The following is a 20,091-nucleotide window of genomic DNA, read 5'->3' as shown; positions in this document are numbered from 1 at the left end:
AGGTGAATATACCGCTTACAGTGTCTACATGGGAAAAGAAAGCATCTCAATTCGAAGAATAGTATTTTCACCAAACAGTGCAAATAAAAGAACAGCACCACATATTACTCCTGAGAGAAAATACAAACATTAAATAGGAGAGGAAAAAACAAATAGGACAAACTACTTGATGCATAAACAAACTAATAATTATAGAGAAGCCAGTATGGTTGGCCTGGTTTGTCCATAAAACAAACATTAGTCTTTTAACACTAACATGCAAGGTGAAAAAGCTCCTCCTCATGCTAAAGCCTGCAATTTCCTGAAACATGATACGTTGCCAAAAATACAAATTTTCCGCTTTTGTGATCAATACTTTGTTCTTCCATCACCTTCTGTGATCACATCTTTAAAAGCTCCACCACTGGGAATCATAGGAAGGACATGCTCCTGGTGGGGAACAATGACATCCAGAAGGTATGGCCCAGGAGTGTCCAACATCGTCTGAATTGCAGCTCTAAGATCTTCTTTCCTTGTGACACGTGCAGCAGGGATTCCACAGGCCTCTGCAAACTTCAACATATTTGGGAATATTTCAGACTCTCTTGATGGATCTCCCAGGTATGTATGAGCCCTGTTTGCCTTGTAAAACCTATCCTCCCATTGCACCACCATGCCCAAGTGCTGATTATTCAAAAGCAATATCTTAATGGGGAGATTCTCCACCTTGACGGTGGCCAGTTCCTGGACATTCATGATAAAACTCCCATCACCATCAATGTCTACCACCACTGCACCGGGGTTTGCAACAGCAGCTCCCATAGCAGCAGGCAATCCAAAACCCATAGCTCCTAGTCCTCCAGATGTTAACCACTGGCGAGGTCTCTTATACTTGTAAAACTGAGCAGCCCACATCTGATGCTGCCCAACACCAGTACTAATAATTGCATTTCCTTCAGTTAACTCATCAAGAACCTGAATTGCATACTGTGGAGGAATCGCTTCCTCAAATGTCTTGAAACTCAATGGGTACTTTGCTTTCTGCTCATCAAGCTCCTCCCTCCAAGCCGAAAAATCAAACTTAACACTACCAACTTTACTCTCCAGCAACTTGTTTATTCCCTTCATAGCCAACTTCACATCTCCACAGACCGACACATGAGGCTGCTTATTCTTGCCAATCTCAGCTGAATCAATATCAATGTGAACAATCTTGGCTCGGCTAGCAAAAGCCTCAAGCTTCCCTGTCACCCGGTCATCAAACCTAACCCCAAATGCAAGTAACAAATCACTTTTATCCACAGCATAATTAGCATAAACAGTCCCATGCATTCCAAGCATGTGCAATGATAACTTATCAGTACTAGGATACGAGCCCAGACCCATCAAAGTACTAGCTACAGGTATTCCCGTGAGTTCAACAAACCGCCTTAACTCCTGACTAGAATTCAAACATCCACCACCAACATACAACACTGGTTTTTTTGACTCCAATACCAACCTCACAATCTGCTCCAACAGTTCCTCATTGGGTTCTTTAGGCAATCTAGACATATAACCTGGCAATCTAATTGGTTGGTTCCAATTAGGAACCGCTAGCTGTTGTTGAATATCTTTCGGTATGTCAATCAAAACCGGGCCGGGCCGACCAGAGGTTGCTAAGAAAAATGCCTCCTTAACAATCCTAGGAATGTCATCAACATCAAGCACAAGATAATTATGTTTTGTGATAGACCGAGTTACCTCCACAATTGGAGTCTCTTGAAAAGCGTCGGTACCGATCATCCTACGTGGCACCTGACCAGTGATTGCCACGATCGGAACGCTATCGAGAAGCGCATCAGCGAGTCCGCTTACTAAATTGGTGGCACCGGGTCCTGACGTGGCAATACAAACTCCAGGTTTTCCCGAGGAACGCGCGTATCCCTCAGCAGCAAAGACTCCACCTTGTTCGTGGCGAGGGAGAACGTTGCGAATGATATTAGAGCGCGTGAGAGCTTGGTGGATCTCCATTGAAGCCCCACCAGGGTAAGCGAAGACGTCGATGACACCCTCACGTTCGAGAGCTTCAACAAGGATGTCAGCACCCTTACGGGGTTCATCAGGGGAAAATCTGGGAGGAAGTTTGGTTAATGGGATTGTCGTTGTCGTTGTTGGGGTTGTGGTGGAAGCAGAAGTGGCGGTGGGTTTGCGGAGAGAGCTTGTGATGTGGAGAGAGGGGTTTTGACAGGTATAAGAAACGGGAAGAATGGATCTTGAAATGGGTAATGAAGATTTGTTATTGTTAATGGTGGTGGATGAAATGAAAAATGAGGGTTTGATGAAAGCGGCGCGTGTGGCGGAAGAAGAGGCCGCCATTGTAGAATACATGCACAACACAAGGAAGGCTGCTTTGACAGGGGTTTAGCTTGCGTGGCGAGCGTAGCAGCCTTAAGCGGGGCAACGAATCCTCTTAAGGATGTTCTCGTGTATCACGCAAAAAAGTATCGAATTTGCATCCATTCACCTTTAAATTGAGCCAACACCTGTCCAGTTTGCGTCAATATTAAAAAAAAAGCGTGGACAAATTTTTACAAGGCAAGAAAACACATATTCTCGTGTCTTATCCACTTTTTTTTCTATTTTCTATTTTTTTTAATTTTTCTTTACAGAAAATTTAGATAATAAATTATAACTTTTAAAAATATTAATAATATTAATAAAATTTTAAAAGTTTTTCCGAACAATACAAAAAATTTTAAGGATATTTCTTTTTTAATTACTGATATTTGTCTATTTTTAAAATGGATTAATCAAATCAAACAAATTTTTAAAAACATTAAAAATATTATAATAAAATATCAAACTTATTTTAAAAAACAAAAAAAATAAAATGATTTTTTAAATTTGATTAAAAACTGATTAATAAAAATTTGATTCAGTTTTTGTTTACAATTTTTTTAAAACAAACAATTGTGAACACTCCTAATTTGCATTGAGATAAAGTTAAACTTTCTTACTGAAAGATTTGAATACCCATTTCTTGTAAATAATAAATAAGAAGGAAGTATTCTCTACACCATCTAACAATCTCAACCAAAGTCCGAATGAGTTATGATGGTACAGTGAAATAAGATTCTTGGAGAAACTAAATATGAAAATTAACTCTGTAAAAACAAATGAATTTATATCGATGCTGCCCGAAACCATCAAAGATAAAACAGCTTCAAAGAGATCCCAAATGTTTTCATTCCACCGATTACAAGTTCACTCAAAGTACTGATACATCTAAAATAAAAAGGCCTAAATGTTCTATGCTAAGCACCTCTTTGGATGCTGGCCGGACTGATTCCATCCCCCTAAATATCTTCAATTTCGAAACGGGCCTGCAAGAATACATAAATCAGTTTCAGTCTAATGTCAGTACCAATAAGATTACCAGAAAAAAACTTTGATGCTATCATTTGTGAATAGGAAAAAGAAATTACAGAAAGCTTTGTGTACAAATTCATGTTAAATTGACTAAAATCTGTGTGTTTACATAATTCACATCTATCATAAATTCAATTACCAATAAATGCTTTTATTAATAAAACTTGAACCATTTTCACATAACTCAATAATATCTAACCACCAGCAGAAAAGACCCAAGTACAGGGAAAATCAAGCAATAACTTTTCTTCATCACCAGGGAAGATGCAAATGGTGTGACTTAAACTCAAGTCCAATCAGTGTTGAGCAACTACAAAAATATCTGTTAAAGTGGGAATGACCACTTAAATCCACCAATACCATAATTATCAAATCTCCAGGTATATCTAAGCATTTGCTCTTGAATTATACTCCTGTCTGTTTACAGGATATGAAGAGCCATTAACAAGTTCATGATCTTTCCAGGAACCAATCTATAGACTAACAAAACCTCTAAGTATTCTTCAATTCCTGGATAGTCCACCTCAACAACAAAACCACTAAAAAAATGACAACTGAGTTTGACACAGAACAAAAATACATTATATTCAGAGAAAAAAACAAAGGTAACGTATGGCATACTAATAATAAGCATATGCTTCTTCTAACCTTCAATAGCAAAATTAAAATAACAATAGTAACAAGAAATCATTTCGGTAATTGCCTTAAAAAAAAGACATCATTTCGGAAATATACAACACATGACTAATAAATATTACAAACCACCCCTTCTTCACTGACTCATTACCCTCTGGTGGAAATTCCGTGAGCCAACTTCATCCATAAAGATCATTGTCATGACTTCATTACTTCCCTAAATCATCCATAAGCCAAAAGAGACCTATAACTCCAACAATTTATCGGCAAAAAAACTAATCTCTCAATATTAAAATTATAATAACATTAGATTAGCAGAGTCAAAACGTCAAAAAAAAAAAAAAAACAGAATTTCTAACACAGCAACATATCCAAATACATACACACATCATAACATCAACTATCCAACCAACCATGCAAATCCTAAATAGAGTACAATTAAATTACCTATCCAGAACCAACGATGATGTTGTTAATGGGAATGAAGATCAATTTAACGAAAAATGCAACAAATCCCATAACCACAAACCCGATGGCTGTACGGAACGCAACCTTGGTGAATTCTACGCACCAAAGAAAAAAAAAATTAAAACCCTAATTTCAGAAGTACGAATACATAAGCCAAATAATTATTATAAGGATATATAAAAAAATGCAAAACCTTTGCGATCAGGCTTGTGGCAGCGCTTGACGAGGCGGACGCTGCCCTTGGAAAATTCCCTGAGAGGATCCATGACGGAGTCTAGAGCGTCCATTTCTGAAGCTCTGATCGAAGTCTAGGATTCAAGATGGTGTTTACCGTGTAATGTTTTTTCGAGTGTTAGATTTGGGTAATATTTTATTATTAAAATAAAAAAATTATCTTTAAAATAGAATACTTAAAAGATTATTGAATATAATTATTTTTAAATATTTATTATATTAATTAAAAATAAATTTATTTTTTTTAAAAAATTAATAAATAATAATATAATTATAATAAAATTAAAATTATTTGATAATATTTAAATATTAAAAATAAAGATAAAATCTGATTGCTATTTATATTATTATTATATTAATATTAATAATAAAATATTATTATAATTTTATATTATTGGTAAATCAAAAAATATATATAAAATAAATTATCGAAATATTTTTAAAAAATTGAAACCAAATGCCCTTAGGCTTTTAAATTTTTGTTTGTTACCGTAACAAGTCAAAATTGGTAGACTCTGATTTTTGTATTACCCACAGTACGCTTTCATCCCTTCGCGTACAGTGCACAATTTTGGAAAGTTACGTTACTATTGGTGTCTGGCTCACTTTCCGCGTTGATAAAAAAATGTCTCATTAATATTAAAATATATATAAAATCTACGCCACCAGATTAATGAAGTAAAATAATTGAAATCTAACATTATTATTTCGTTCGTTGGTACGAAAATTCAAGAAAAAGTTTGTCGTATATATTTTACGTGAATGACTAACCAACAAACTAACATGCCTTGCTGAGAAATATCAAATATCTATGAAGAAGAATATATTTTTACAAAAAATTCGCTACTTACTAGGATTGACAAATACTTGGTAGATTTTGCGTATTACCTAAGACACTATCAAGATACGAACGAGTCAAAATTGTTTACAAATGGCCGAGGGGCTAGAGAGCCACGACTTAATCTTTGGTCTGATCTCACCAAAGATTTCTATGTGGGCGATGTCCCAGTGGGGTGTTTAAAAACAGCACAAAGATGGAGCAAGCTACCCAATGTTAATGGGGCACCAACTCTCAATTTTCTCTCATCTTTATATAATTGAGGTGGTTCAGTCATTAATATAAAAGCTACGAAACTTTGGTAAATAAAGGGGATAATTTTTTTATATTCAAGCTAATTAATTTGAAGCCCCTCCTAAGTGAGAAAAGAAGAAGAAGAAGAACAAGCAGAAGAAGAAGAAGAATGTTCTTATGTTGAGAAATAGAGAAACGCTAACTATGAGACAGAGACAGAGGCACCAACTAATATATTCGAGTTAATAAATATAAACAAACTATAATACTTCAGAAAAACGGATGGTTCACAAATCCAGATCTGCACATTAGATAAAAATTAGGCTAGTCATAACAGCAATAGTTTCGCTGCCACTAAATCAAGTTAAAAGTTTTTCACCAGTTTCTAATGAAGTCATGTGAAAGCAGTCTCCATAAGTAATACAGGCAAGTGCATTTATAATCATTTCTTAAGCAAAATTCCAAAGGCATCGGCTGACCTTCAATGCCTTCTGCCACACCACAGTATATACTGACTGTATCATCAGCACATGAGCTACTTTGCTGCACAGAACAGGAAGAATAATTTGAGATTGATCAGCTACTTTGCTGCACAGATTGAACAGCAAATGGCATAAATGAGATCAATTAGAGCACTTTTCCTTTCACAAATATACATTGCAATTGTGGTCAAAAGAAAACTTACTTTTCTTTCCTAATACCTAAGTTCCAAATAATTAAGATCATCATGAGATGAAATATAGACCATCTCATCCCATCTTTATGCAACCAATTCAAAGATTTCTAGGGAACCATGGTAATTAGCTAAGGGAATCCCTTGTCAAACTCGATTTCCCATTCAATAGGCAATTTAAGAAGTGATCATGGACAACTTAGAATGGGCTAGCAATTGTTCATCGGCAGAAGTGGATTTGGTGGTCCCTTGCTGTCAGGTTAGTATTTTCCTCATGCCACCAACAAAGTCAAAATCTCCGGAAACAGCTCTTCCATTTTCCGAAATTGAGCCTCAAATTTTTGCTTGGATTTTGGCAGTTGATTACCACATTCGTTTTGCTCTTGTTGCCACAATTAATTCCCAAATTTCTTTCTCAACAAATCTACCCAATTGTCCATTCTAGTATTGACTATGGATTTTGGATCATCTATGCTTATACCAATTGTTGTGAACCAAGATTTTGTTGAATTGAATTGAAATAAATGAAATTTAAATAGACTAAATTGAATATTTTATTGATGGGAAAAAAATCAATTACAATAGAAGAATCTAATATCTCTAGCACTCCGCCAAGAGATTGCAAGGGATAGTCCACCATCCAAAATACAATGTTACGCTGAAATTAGATTTTCCAATGCTCATCCCAATCCTCTCAAAACCCTATATTTTATATTTTTAAAAATCTAACTCTAATCGGACTTCCAAAGAATCTAAATCTAATTGGTAATATTATTTAATTTAAATAATAATTCCTAATTAATATTCCTAAATAATGTTTCCTAATTATTCATAAATTATAAACTATTCCTAATTAAATATTCTTAAACAATATTCTCAAACTATTCCTAAATAATATTTGGGGCCTAACAATAACCATTGCATGATAAAATATTATTCACTCACTTCAATGATAAAAAGCAACAGGAAATGCATTTATTTTCCTAGGAGTTTGAATACAAATATCCACAATTTTTTAAAAAACAAATCAAATATGAGATATATCATCATAACAAGTATGCCATGCATGGCATTATGCCTGAGGCTACAAGCGAAAACAAATTTGAATACTTTTCCACCTTATGCTTCTTGTAAGTATGCTATACGGTGCACTTCACATAGCTCAAATGAAAGGATGATGACCTTTTGCTTAAGTAGTATGTCATGTTCTAGATCAAACTGCATAAATATAGCTGCAAATCAAATTGGAAGGATATTCATTGTGACTAAGAAAGCTAGCATACATTCTAGCATTATAAGAGATATTCACACTTTGTAATACCAAAAAAAATAGATATTCCCATTTTGCAGTGTATGTTCTCCTTTTTTTTTAAATTAATAAATCTCTTCACCTTTCCTACATGTTCATTGAGCTCCCATTATATTATTGCAAAAAATCTTATAGTTTATTAATTACAAACAGAAGACCAACAATCTCAAGAAAGAAAATATCATAATTAAACCAGGTAAAATGCCTCACTTATAGGGCAGAGAAAAGAGCCAAATAAAAAACTGACATATTCGGGCTTATCTCGGTCATATTTCAAACCAAAGCTGAACTCAACTTTAAGTTAAAGTCAAGCTAAAAATAACATGGGTTTAACTTAGAAACAACTACGGAAGTTTAACTGGCAGAGAAAAATCACATACGCCCATCTTCTGTTGGTTTATTGTCATAAATTCCTAAACCAATAACCCCTTAAAAGCCAAAAATTAATTGATGAGACCAATCATGCAGACCTGTCCCTTTAAGAAAGATATTGGATGGTTGACTGCTAAACAACTTAGGATACAGCAAAAAATAAAGAAAGAAAACATAGTTACAGAGCAAACTCAGTTATCAAGAAAGTAACATTCTTCTTCCGCTCTAGGCCACCAAGCCAAAAAATAAAGTGTTCAAGCTTGCCAAAGCAATATCATATCAGTAATCAGGCTTGGCTATGTTATAACCAAAAAAGTATCTTTCAACTTTCGCTGGAGAAAGCTTCATATGGTTAGAAGCCACTCAGGAGTAAGAACTAAAGTAACTTAAAATTGCACATCTCAATCTTTTGTTTTTCTGTTACTAGAGCTTCCTAATTACCAATTGACTATCTGAAACAGTCTTGGTTCACTAAATGATGAAAAAGGATGCTCACTAGACTGTTTCTCAAAAAGTTCTTAGTTGGCATCCCATATCCTTTCGATTATGGGTAGCTACTAACCTATTATAACAATAGCATTGCCTAAAATCACTTTATCTATACAATGCATATCCAGCACTTTAACATGAACCATTTGTAGCCAGTACAAAATGCTCCCTTCCATAAAGAGCTCTCACATATAACCACTATAAGGAAATTTCACAAGTTCCCTCTTCTTTGAATAGAATTTCTCAAGCTGTTTAACAACCTCCATTATTTCTTCAGTCTCTAACTCTTCCTCTAAGATTAGTTATTTCCAACAACTGCTTCACATCCAGCTTACAGCTACAAAAAACCTCAACTTCTTTGATCAACCTCTACTTATTCATTGAAAACAATTGTTCATCAAAGCATCCAATGTGAGTAGCGTGGAAGAATACAAACAGCTTCTTCACATCTGTTGATGCATTTCTGCTACTCGAACACGAAGAAACGTGCTTGAAAATTGAATGCATAAATGACTACATCATTTCATCACGATCCCATACCAACACTTTGAATGTAAATGGAATTCAAAGATTAGAATTAGATTCAAAGAATTACAACAACTAGAAACCCCAGGGCACAAATCTAGTAAGTTGATGTCAGTCATACAGAAACCCTAGAAAATTCCAAACCATGTTAGTTAAATATCTGTCCAAAAAGAAACACCTTCTTGTCCTACACAGCTAAATTTCAAATAAGTAATTACTTTAAACGTAACCCTCTACCGAAAAACAAAATCATCAAATACAAAACAAAAAGGGACAATCAAAATAAAATTTGAATAACAAAAAAAAAAAAAAAGCACAGAAATCCAAAACAAAAGGCACGGAAACGATCACTAAAAAAAATAAAATCATACCGTAGCTTTGGCCATCAAGATTAGTTTGGCCCGCCAGCGCTCCCTCCACTCCCGTAAGAACCATCGTCTCCTGCACCCGTTGTCTGCCACACAGACTGCCAGGCCTGACTGGGCGGCTGAACGTAAACTCCAGTAGGATCAACGGCGGGCCGACCAATCATCATCCCTCCAGGCCCAGCAGCACCGGTGGGCTGGCCCATGGGCGGATAATAATATGGCACTCCACTGGCGGTGGCCCCCACCATCCCTCCCAATCCGGCAGCCTCTTCCTTAATCTCATCTCTAGGCACAATATCAACCAAAAAATCAAAAATATCGGTCCTAGTAATGGCCGCAGCTATGTCGTTTTTTTGCAAAGTCCTTCGCTTGTTTTCTTCAGCGTGAAGCCAGGAGCGAATAGTGAGCTCCAAAATGAAAAGCTCGCAAGCCTTAGAAAACAAAATAGGGGCTTCAGCGGAGATCATGCGAACGTCTTCATCGGCTTTCATGATTTTCTTGATGCGAGCAAGAGGGAGCTGGTGGTTCTTGAAATCATTGACTTGTTCAATATCATGACGCTGGTAGGACCAAAACATTTGGAGCTGCTGCTGCTGCTGTTGAAGGAGGTGGTGAAAAGGTGCGGCGACAGCTGGAGAAGCAGCAGAGGAAGGAGGTTGGGGCTGTGGGTATGAGGAGGATTGACCTTGCTGGGTGTTCTCCATTGGATTTTGAATATGATTATGATTAAGATTTTTGATGATCGTGGATTGGTGATGTTTGTTCGATGATTGAAATGTGGACAGATGTGAGTTTGTTTGATCGGATTGCAGTGGGGAGAGATGAATGAAGGAATGGATGGTTGAGATTTTGTTTGGGAGAAAGAGAATGCGATAAGATACAGGCGTGACGAGATTTCTGAGTCTGTATTTAGCAGATCTTTTTCCACGTTGTTCAATCCAATATTAAAAAAATAAAATGTTTTTAGTTTATTTTTGGGAAATTTACTTTTATAATTATGTTATTTATGTTCTTGTGAAAAAGATGTGGTGTGTCTCCCTCCGTTTTACAATCCTTTGTATTTGTGAGACAAAAAGATAGTTTTATATATAAGTATATTATATATTTTTTTAATACAATATTAGATCTAGAAATTTATTAATATTCTAATTTTATGAAAATAAAATAATTACATGACCTCAATCTTATTATTTATGGATAAAGAGATTTTTTATATATATTCTAAGCTGATGTGCAAACCAATAACTTGCTTGGTCACTCATCGAGGAGCTAGCATTGCCTAGTTGAGCATTGTGTGTTGTTTTCTTGAATATGGTTAAGGAGAATATTTGTTGTATGACAACTGTTTCTAAATTTATAAAACGCAAATAAGACTTCGAAAATTTTTCACTCTTATGCATAAATGGATGATATATGGAGACTTAAGGTATGCTTATGTAGTGATAATATTTTTGTCTTGCATTTAATGTGGTACACTTTTTGCATGATGCATCTGATATTTCATTTTAAATCATCTATCACAAATTATCGATGTTAATTTACCTCTTTAAAAAAAGAGAGAGAAAAAACATACGATCATCGATTGTCAATCTTGAAGAAAATGATTAACGTGATTTCACCATTGAAAATTTTTTTACATTTTTGAGTTATCCTAATAAAGAGAAAAATATAATTTTTTAAAATTTAAAATTTTAAAAATTTATTAATTTTTAAAATTAATTAAAAAATAAAATAAAATTTTATCGATTAAATAATAATTATATTTTTAAATTTAATAAATTTTATTAATTAATAAATAAATATTTAAAATTTTTAAAATTTAACAAGTGAAAATATAATAACACACGAAACCTCGTGTAAAAATAATTAATTAAGGGGGATGATTGTGACAGTATCAGATGCTTCGAAACAAAAGCTGATAGCAGAGTACTAGAGACTAATCTAAAAGCATCACTTTCCCATCTCCATCATGACTGAAAATAGACCGCATGAGTTACAAAAGATTGGTCTAGTGCTTGCCGTGAAATGTCAACACTTTTTTTGATTCAGTCTGAAGAGCCACACTTGTTTTTTTTTTTTTTTTTGGTGTGATTTCCCCCAGACCTTAGGTGAGAAAATATAATTCAGTCAATATATAAAAATTGAAGTTAATTTTAGGGAAACCACTTTATTTTTCTAGCCAAATATTTGACCATAGAACACCCTTTAAAGTGGAGGACACCCACCGGGAAAAAAGGAAGTTGATTTCTTTAAATTAATTAAATTTATATTCCTTATCTTCAAACAAACACTCTACACATGCACGTACCACAATTTCACAAGTTGAATTATGCTTTCACCAACTTTATTTTAGAATTCTATGCCCACTTCCCTTCTACACCTATAAAACCTCCTTAATTCAATATTGATCATAAATAAATTGTCTTAAAGGCTATAACTTGGTCTATTTTGGTGGACACATTACCTGATATTCATACAAAGTGTTGTCAACTCAAGTCTTAAAACAATTTCCCACTAACAGAATAATGTAAATTTTAAATGCTGCATGAAAATCTAAAGGTTTGGTTTTTCCAAAGGTAGGGGAGGGGTTGACTCATGGTCTTTAATCTCCCTCAAATATATTTGTTCTCCTCCAATGATGCTTAATAAATTTCCAGCAAAAAGTGGTTTTTTTCTATGCTGTGTCAATGATTTTATTGTCAATCTACTACAGTAAACTTGGCAATAACTGCAGTCAATCCAGCTGTGCTTAAAAATTATTTCTCTTTACACCACATATTTAAAGAGAAATGCATTTACTGCAGCAAGACTGACCCTTAGATGGAACAACAACCAAAGTTTGCAGTGAGGTTGAGAACAAGGATTGCACAAGTAATCTATCACAAATTTGAATATAAATTGCAGCTAAAGGACATAAAAACTCAACCAGCTGTAGAAGACTTTTACTTAAAGAGGGTGTATAAGAACCATAAAAATAATAATAACTAATCTTTCAAATAAGGGAATTTTCTAATATGCTATGGAGATTTCCATTAACCAAACAAGTCTAAGTTACCCTCTGACCCTGTGTTTGCAAAAAAGAACTGCTAAGATTAGCACTGTGTTTAATTTCAATATGAATTCTTTTCTTCGGTTAGCCCATATACTCAAAAATGCTGAATTGGTAATAGTTCAATACCCTGTGTCTTTCCTGATATTGTATCGTCTCCTTTTGTACACCAACGTCTTTTTTTCTTCTTTGGTTTCCTTCCTCTTGTACATCATCACTTCTGCATCAACTTTTTCATGCACATCTTCTGCAATAGCTTTTTCCTTGGTTTTGCCATTCTCCACCAGCTCTTCTTCCTCGATATTTTTGACACATTCCAATGGTTTTTCTTCCTCACCTTTTGCTGTAGCTTCCATCTCTTCCAGCTGAGCTTCAGTTAACACTTGGAGAAGTTCCAAAGGTATAGATGCAGGATCAAGTTCCAAGCAACCCTTAGGAGCATTATGGCCTTCATGACCTGTGAGCAAGTAAGAAGGAACTTGGTGAGAAAGTCGAAACATCTCTTCTCTCGGAATTCTTCTAGTTTTGCTTTGCTCCAGAGGTTGGCGAAACACTGTCTTGAAACCAGGAACTTTAACAAGGGGCATAACTGTGATACCCATCTTCTCATTGTAATCTTCTAGAACTTCCACCATGTCATATTTGTGTATGACTTCATCAGGAGTACGCTCATTCCAATTAGTGGACCAGCTCCTGTACAGTGCCCAGACATCTCCCTTCCGAGGGTATATTTGAATGGCCCCTCTTGTGCCTTTTGCCCATCTAACCTTATGTGAGAAAGAATTAAGAGAATCATTGACTTCATACTTGCCTCTCCAAAAATCTCCACTAGTCTTGGGAAAGCCCGAACCAACCCAATTTAACGGAGCCAGCTCATTGTTGCTCTTGGAATTAAGCCAACTGATTCGCATTTTGAAGGGTTTCAATGATATCACGCTGTGAACCATAGCATAATAGCGGGGCATCCCATCATCATCATCATAAACAGCCCAAACTTGGTTTTCACCAAATGATCTTTCCGTACGATCCTGGTCAAAATCATGAAAATCTGGATCCAGAACACTCATGGATGTTGGATCCATGTCCTTACTACCAGACACAATATCAGAATCAGCAGTAGACAACTTTTTAGCCTGAACATGGTGTGTGGTATCCACAAGATCTGAACATGCATTTGCCTCAGTTTTCAGACCATTCACAATATCTTTTTTCCCTTCTTTCTTCTCTTTGATCTCCTTATCAAAACTCTTTGAATCATGTGATGTCTTCAACATAGAATCCATTCTCCATTCATCAAACTTTTTGAATATCTCTTGCACAGCTAGACTCGTCAACATACTCCGAGTCTCTTGCTGTGACAACTCCCGACTACTATTAGATTTTTGGACTCCAGCAATTTTCATCTGTACTGTTTTGAAGATACCATCTTCATAACCACGCATGCCAACTTCTCCATTTCCAGAGGAAATTGGATTGTTCATCTCTCTTTCATTATTATTCAACCTTTGTTTATCTTTGCTTCTTTTCTTTGTAGGCCTATCTACCTTTGTCGCAGAACTGAAACCAGCAGAAGATGACCCAGTAGATAAACCAAAAACTCCTTTCTTCAAATCATGGGTCTTTTCCTGGAATGCTTCCTCTCTCATGAAAGCTGTTGCTGCATCTTGACAATCTCGCTTTAGTTGTCCACAGGATAACTGAATCCCACTTGCAGCTTGACCAGCTGAAAAAGATGGTGCTACTGCACAGCTGGCACTGCTAGAGTTTGAGAATGCACCTGGATGAAAAGTATTCTTTAATAGGTCAAAACCAGAATAACTTGCTGAGCTGATATTTGTAGCAGGAACTGGTTTCCTCCCCAGACTGTGTGAGTTTTCGATCACTGTAGTCTGACTAGAATTACGTTGCTGCCTGTAGCTAGCCCATGGAGTAGAGGAAATACCACCATTCAAAGGTGGGGCTGTTGTCTCAATAGCCACAAAGGGCTTACGACAGATGGGGCAAAGCATTTTGTGATTAAGATAAGTTCTAAGGTACTCAAATTGCATTTTACAAGCATTGCAGGCAGTCCAAAAGGTATAAGGCTTAGATTGGAAACGACGAGTGGGGTGATTGGCAGAACTAGCACACCTTTGATCTCTCTCATTCAAATTAATATTGTTGAAGAAATTGCAGAAACCATTTTCACCGGAAGGCATTGATGATGATGATTTTACAGCTGGAACTTGAGCATACCTCTTTTGGTCATAGGCAATTCTCTTGGATTTATCAGATAACAAACTCCAGGCTTCAGATAATATTTGAAAGGCGCCTTCTGCACCTGCTGATTTGTTTTTATCAGGGTGAAGAACTAGAGCAAGTTCTTTGTAATGCTTGCGGATTGTGTCATCATCAGCCAATGGTCCGACACCAAGGACCCCATACCAATCGACTACACCGTTAACTTTTTTCCCATAAGAGATATGCACATCCAGTATTGCTAAAAATTGAGGAAGACCATCAAGCTGCGGATACAACTGTTGGGCAGTTAAAGCAACCTTCTTTGCTCCATCGATGTCGTTCTCTGCAAACTTCTTCTCTGCCAGCTTTTTAGCTCTCATGGCCTCGTCTTTATTACAAGCCATTTTTACTATATTTTTCAGTCTTCGCTTATCTGAGTATAGGCTACAATATCAACAAAACTCAGCCAGAAATATCTTGATCTACATGCCAGGAGCTGTATTCAATTGTACAAGTCCTAATACAGCAACATAATAAAGAATATGAGCAAAGAAGGAATGAGGAAGTGAAATTTACACCGAAAATTACAACCATAATCATTTATAAACAAACAAATCTAAACAACTATGATCATACAGAATAACTAATGCAGTGAAATGCTTCTTGAGATCTATCATCGAAGATTTTCTATTAAATGACCCTATGGAAAGAGTGGGAAAGTTTTATGATAATCAACAAATTTTAGTACTGAGCTTACATAAAAAAGCATAACAGACTTGAAAAGACAAAAATGTTTACAAACACATGTAAAATATGCGTACAATTCAATGCTTTCTGAGAAGCATCTACTGAAGATTTTCTATAGTATGATCTAGTGGAAAGCGCGGGAAAGTTTTAGGAAATTCAATGAATTTGAGTACCGAACTTTCAAAATGAGCATAACAGACTTGAAAATACATAATTGTTTAAGGAACACAAGTTCCATACTATTTTATGCTTCTTGAGATCCCTCTATAGAAGAGATTCTATTAAATGATCAAATGGAAAGCACGGGAAAGTTTTTATGAAATTCAATGGATTTTAGTACCGAACTTCCATAAAAAGAATGACAGACCTGAAAATACAAAATTGTTTACAAACACATGTAAAATATACATACTATTCAAAGCTTTTTGAGATGCCTCTATTAACGATTTTCTATTAAATGATCCAGCAGAAAGCGCGGGAAAGTTTTGGGAATTTCAACAAATTTGAATACCGAACTTTCAAAATGAGCTTAACGGGCTTGAAAATACAAAATTGTTAAAGACACAAAAGTTCCATACTATTTTATGCTTCTTGAGATCCATCTATAGAAGATATTCTATTAAACAATCAAATGGAAAGTGCAAGAAAGTTTTTATGAAATTCAATGGATTTCAATACCGAACTTCCATAAAAAGAATAACAGACTTGAAAATACAAAATTGTTTGTAAATGCATGTAAAATATACATACTGTTCAAAGCTTTCTGAGAAGCATCTATTGATGATTTTCTATTAAATGATCCGGTGGAAAGCGCGGGAAAGTTTTAGGAAACTCAACAAATTTGAGTACCGAACTTTCAAAATGAGTATAACAGACTTGAAAATACAAAATTGTTTAAGAAACAAAAGTTACATACTATTTTATGCTTCTTGAGATCCATCTATTGAAGATATTCTATTAAATGATCAAATGGAAAGCGCGGGAAAGTTTTTTATGAACTTCAACGGACTCCATTACCGAACTTTCAAAATAAGTATAAAAGGTTCAAAATTTTTTAAAAAACATAAGCAAAATTCCACCCGCATTGTCCACAACAATCACGAAACACACCAATAGCAGATGATAAAACAAATTTATCAGTTGTCTGTATGTTTAATGGAAAAACATTGACAAGATGAAGAATCTGAAGACAAGTTGTAATTCATATGACTGGCAAAAGACATTTCAGTTCTTCATCTTCTTCATGATTTCTCAGCATGCAAACACACAATTCTCTTTCCTCATTATAACTGTAAAACTCAATCATGATACACTTCAAATAAATAAACAATCCAAAGTAGAGAAACCACAACCCAACTCAAAATTGAATAAAAATAAAGCAAAGAAAAATGCAGGTTTGAACAAACACCTTCTCTGTTTTTCTTGATTTTTGGTAGAATTTACCGAAACCAATAAACCAGTAATCTTAATATTAGCTTCCACATTCGAGTAACTCCTTCTAATCATATTGACTAAAACCCTAAAAACTTAGGAAGTCTCAATCACCAGTTAACAATCTCAGATGGTAGAAATAAATTATATACATTATCACATTGAAAAAAAATTAGACAAAGAAATGTAATATAAGTTACCCATTTCAGTGAATTGATCAAAAGAGACGCCATTGATGAATTCTCACCTCAAATTTGATTTTTGGCTATTTTATTTTTACCACCCAGAGCCAAAAATAAATAAATAAAAGAAAATCCCAAAAAGAGAAAAATATATTAAAACCCACTAACCAGAACAGAAGAAAATGGGTACATTTTGTATATTTATAACCCATTAATTAAACAAATAAGGTACTATGTGGGCTTTCCAAATATTGCAAGTATTTTGTATTTGAGCAATACTATGTGTATCCATTTTGAGTACGTAAATATATACACACTCATATGTGTCATCATATGATTGATTCTTATTTTATTCTTAATTCAAAATTATCCAATCACATGATTACATATATAAATGTGTATACATTTGTATACCCAAAATAGATACACATAGTTTTATTGTTTGCATTTTTGTTAATAAAAAAACCATTTTGTATAAATGGTAATACACTAACCATGGTTAACTTTTAACTCAGCCTGTAAAAGTTTCAAAAAATTCCATTTTGGCTAATTATGGACACTTAAATTAGTGGGAATTTCAAGGTAACAAACAGTAGCTTTTAATTAATTTTTCTTGTATATTTTATACATATTGTATAATTTAACAATATAATATTAATATCAGCCTGAATAAAAATAAAATTGTTATGATAAAAATGTTCTAAATGTATATTTTTATTTTTATTTTTATTTTAAATTCTTAAATATCAACTTAATTCATGGAATCTAAGAACTTCACAGTTGTTCATATTGATGAAAGTATAGGCAATATCATATTTCATTATATTCATATTTAGATTTTCCTCACCAGAATTAGCCCTTTGAAACTTATTATGGTAATGAATTAACTAAGTTTCTAAAGATGGAGAATTTTAGTAAAAACAAAATGAAGCCTAGTCAGCACATTAAAGAAATTACCACTTCTCTCTTCATGCAACAGCGAAGCTTTGGATTTTTTTGACAAATGCAGATTTTGGATTCAATGAATTTGTCAATGGTTTAATGTTGATATCTATCTGGATACCAGCCATTAATATTTTCCTAACATACCAAGGTACATTACCATAATTGTTATTCCTGAAAACATTTTACTCCAATGGCTGAAAGCAAAACATGAATAACTTTCCATATGATTTTTGCTGTCAAGATTTTATTGAAGAAAAAGAGTCAAATTCTATGCCAAGGGTGTTTCCAAAAATGTATGGTAAAAGATGGATATCAGAAGAATGGTCAGTGTTTGTTGTATGCAAATTTAACTGCGTTTGAGATCTCATTTACCATTTGTTGTGCAGCAGCACCATTACTGAAAAACTGCTTTTCTGCAATCTAATAATCCCTTTTCTTCTCTTGGAACTAAAGCATTTTTAAGGGTGAGATTAGATATAAGAGGGTCAAATCTATCAGAAAATGCTCATACTACAGCCAAAATTAAATGAAGTGTTCCATGGTGATTTTCTGCATTTTTTTTAATGGGATCAGTCACTCCTATTGTAACAGTAGAATTTCCCAACTTTTCCAGAGTCCCGTGCTGTATAGAAGCAATTCATTTTTTTTTTTTTAATCTTGTAGCGAGAGTTGTAGGATTTTCAAGTAATCTGAAAGTTATAACTGCAGGCAGAAAAAAAATCTTGTACTCGAATATGCCATCAAGTTGATTTACCTCATCAAAGTCAATTTTAATTCATCATTCTTATCTATTTAAGACGAGTGGTAGAAGGGAAATATAATCATCAAATAAATAGGAAGTAGATGTGATTATAATAATTGCTACACCATGAACAAAACAATGGAGCCATGATCCTGCTTATATGGCTTACAGATGAATAATAATTTGCATGTCTGTAAAGTATTACTGGAGTGTTATGTTTTATTCATAGTAAGTACTATGAATAAAAAATTGTTAAGCGAAAACTGGATTAGATGGCATGTCATGTTTGATCTGCATGAGGAAATCTGCACGATGGTATTTTGAGGACTTGGAAATTGTATTGTGATTTGATGTTGACATTCTTTTAGGATATATGAGGCATTTTATTGTGAATATCATATGGATACATAGTGTTAGAAACGTTAGGGAATAGATTTTTTTTTTATTTGGTTTGGTAAATTAAGCAAAACAACCTAAAAATAGTGTTTTAAAATGCATATACATGATTGTCCCAAGGATAGGTACGATCATGACCACCGTTAAATGTTAGTTTTCATACCCCATGAACGATTGTGCAAAACAACATGCATGATTATTCATCAACTAGCGTATAGATGTTAATGAATGACGAACGATTATATAAATAACACATATGATCATTTGTGACATGTAGAACAAGTTGCAGTGGCCGATTGTACAAAAGGATGTACAACCATTTATGATATTAAAAAGATAAATATACCCCTAATCAATGTACGACTGTGAATGTGAAAAAGAAAAATCGTTCGTGATATAAGTATGAACGATCATATAGAGGATATGTATGGTCATGCATAAAGTCATGACTATACATGCCCATGAACAAGGAAGTTGTGCATTTAATGAAAGAGGTGTACATCCGTCCACAAAAGGTATACGATTATATATTATAGCAAGTTGAGCAGCATTCTACACAATGAAAAGTTAGAACATGGTAGTTCCAAGCATGGAATGACCATTCAAATATTGTATATTGTAGAATGATCTTTCCAGTAAATTTACTATTATCAATTTTAAAGGCGTTTAAGCCATTCAAAGGAAGAACAGGTAGAGGTGGATACAAATTGAACTGAGTTTAACACCCTAACTCAAGTTTGACTTGAATAAAAAATATTTTAACTCAAGTTCGTTAAACAAAAATTATGAATGACCCAAGTTTGATTCAAATAAACTATGGTTTGCAAACTGGAACTACATATC

At 34.4% G+C, this 20,091-nt stretch overlaps 3 protein-coding genes and 1 pseudogene across 6 annotated transcripts; all 4 read right to left on the bottom strand.

Moving 5' to 3' along the window:
* Window positions 1-84: 84 nt before the first annotated feature.
* Window positions 85-2,480, bottom strand: LOC123217293 (acetolactate synthase 3, chloroplastic-like). Its single transcript, XM_044638225.1, has one exon. It carries the CDS (start codon window positions 2,347-2,349, stop codon window positions 349-351), a length of 2,001 nt encoding a protein of 666 aa, XP_044494160.1. The 5' UTR covers window positions 2,350-2,480; the 3' UTR covers window positions 85-348.
* A 617-nt stretch (window positions 2,481-3,097) lies between these two features.
* LOC123217292 (protein transport protein Sec61 subunit gamma-like) lies at window positions 3,098-4,858 on the bottom strand. 3 transcript variants are annotated; one of them, XR_006502455.1, is made up of 4 exons: window positions 4,688-4,858; window positions 4,474-4,589; window positions 4,178-4,270; window positions 3,098-3,344 (listed from the first exon to the last, which is right to left on the bottom strand). XR_006502455.1 is itself a non-coding variant. In XM_044638224.1 (3 exons), the coding sequence occupies exons 1-2, from the start codon at window positions 4,779-4,781 to the stop codon at window positions 4,474-4,476; spliced, it is 210 nt and encodes a 69-aa protein (XP_044494159.1). In that variant the 5' UTR covers window positions 4,782-4,854; the 3' UTR covers window positions 3,098-3,344. The 3 variants fall into 3 exon arrangements, 1 of the variants encoding a protein (XP_044494159.1); XR_006502454.1 differs by having other exon boundaries at window positions 4,178-4,243; XM_044638224.1 differs by lacking the exon at window positions 4,178-4,270 and having other exon boundaries at window positions 4,688-4,854.
* A 1,225-nt stretch (window positions 4,859-6,083) lies between these two features.
* Window positions 6,084-10,432, bottom strand: LOC123217291 (annotated as a pseudogene).
* A 1,981-nt stretch (window positions 10,433-12,413) lies between these two features.
* On the bottom strand, window positions 12,414-17,311 carry LOC123217290. 2 transcript variants are annotated; one of them, XM_044638221.1, is made up of 2 exons: window positions 17,184-17,311; window positions 12,414-15,322 (listed from the first exon to the last, which is right to left on the bottom strand). In XM_044638221.1, the coding sequence occupies exon 2, from the start codon at window positions 15,207-15,209 to the stop codon at window positions 12,708-12,710; it is 2,502 nt and encodes an 833-aa protein (XP_044494156.1). In that variant the 5' UTR covers window positions 15,210-15,322; window positions 17,184-17,311; the 3' UTR covers window positions 12,414-12,707. The 2 variants fall into 2 exon arrangements, with proteins under 2 accessions (XP_044494156.1, XP_044494157.1); XM_044638222.1 differs by having other exon boundaries at window positions 17,231-17,270.
* Window positions 17,312-20,091: the final 2,780 nt, after the last annotated feature.

This window comes from Mangifera indica, chromosome 5 (assembly GCF_011075055.1).
Source record: "Mangifera indica cultivar Alphonso chromosome 5, CATAS_Mindica_2.1, whole genome shotgun sequence".
Taxonomy (NCBI): Eukaryota; Viridiplantae; Streptophyta; class Magnoliopsida; order Sapindales; family Anacardiaceae; genus Mangifera; species Mangifera indica.
This window is presented reverse-complemented; position numbering and strand designations above follow the sequence as displayed.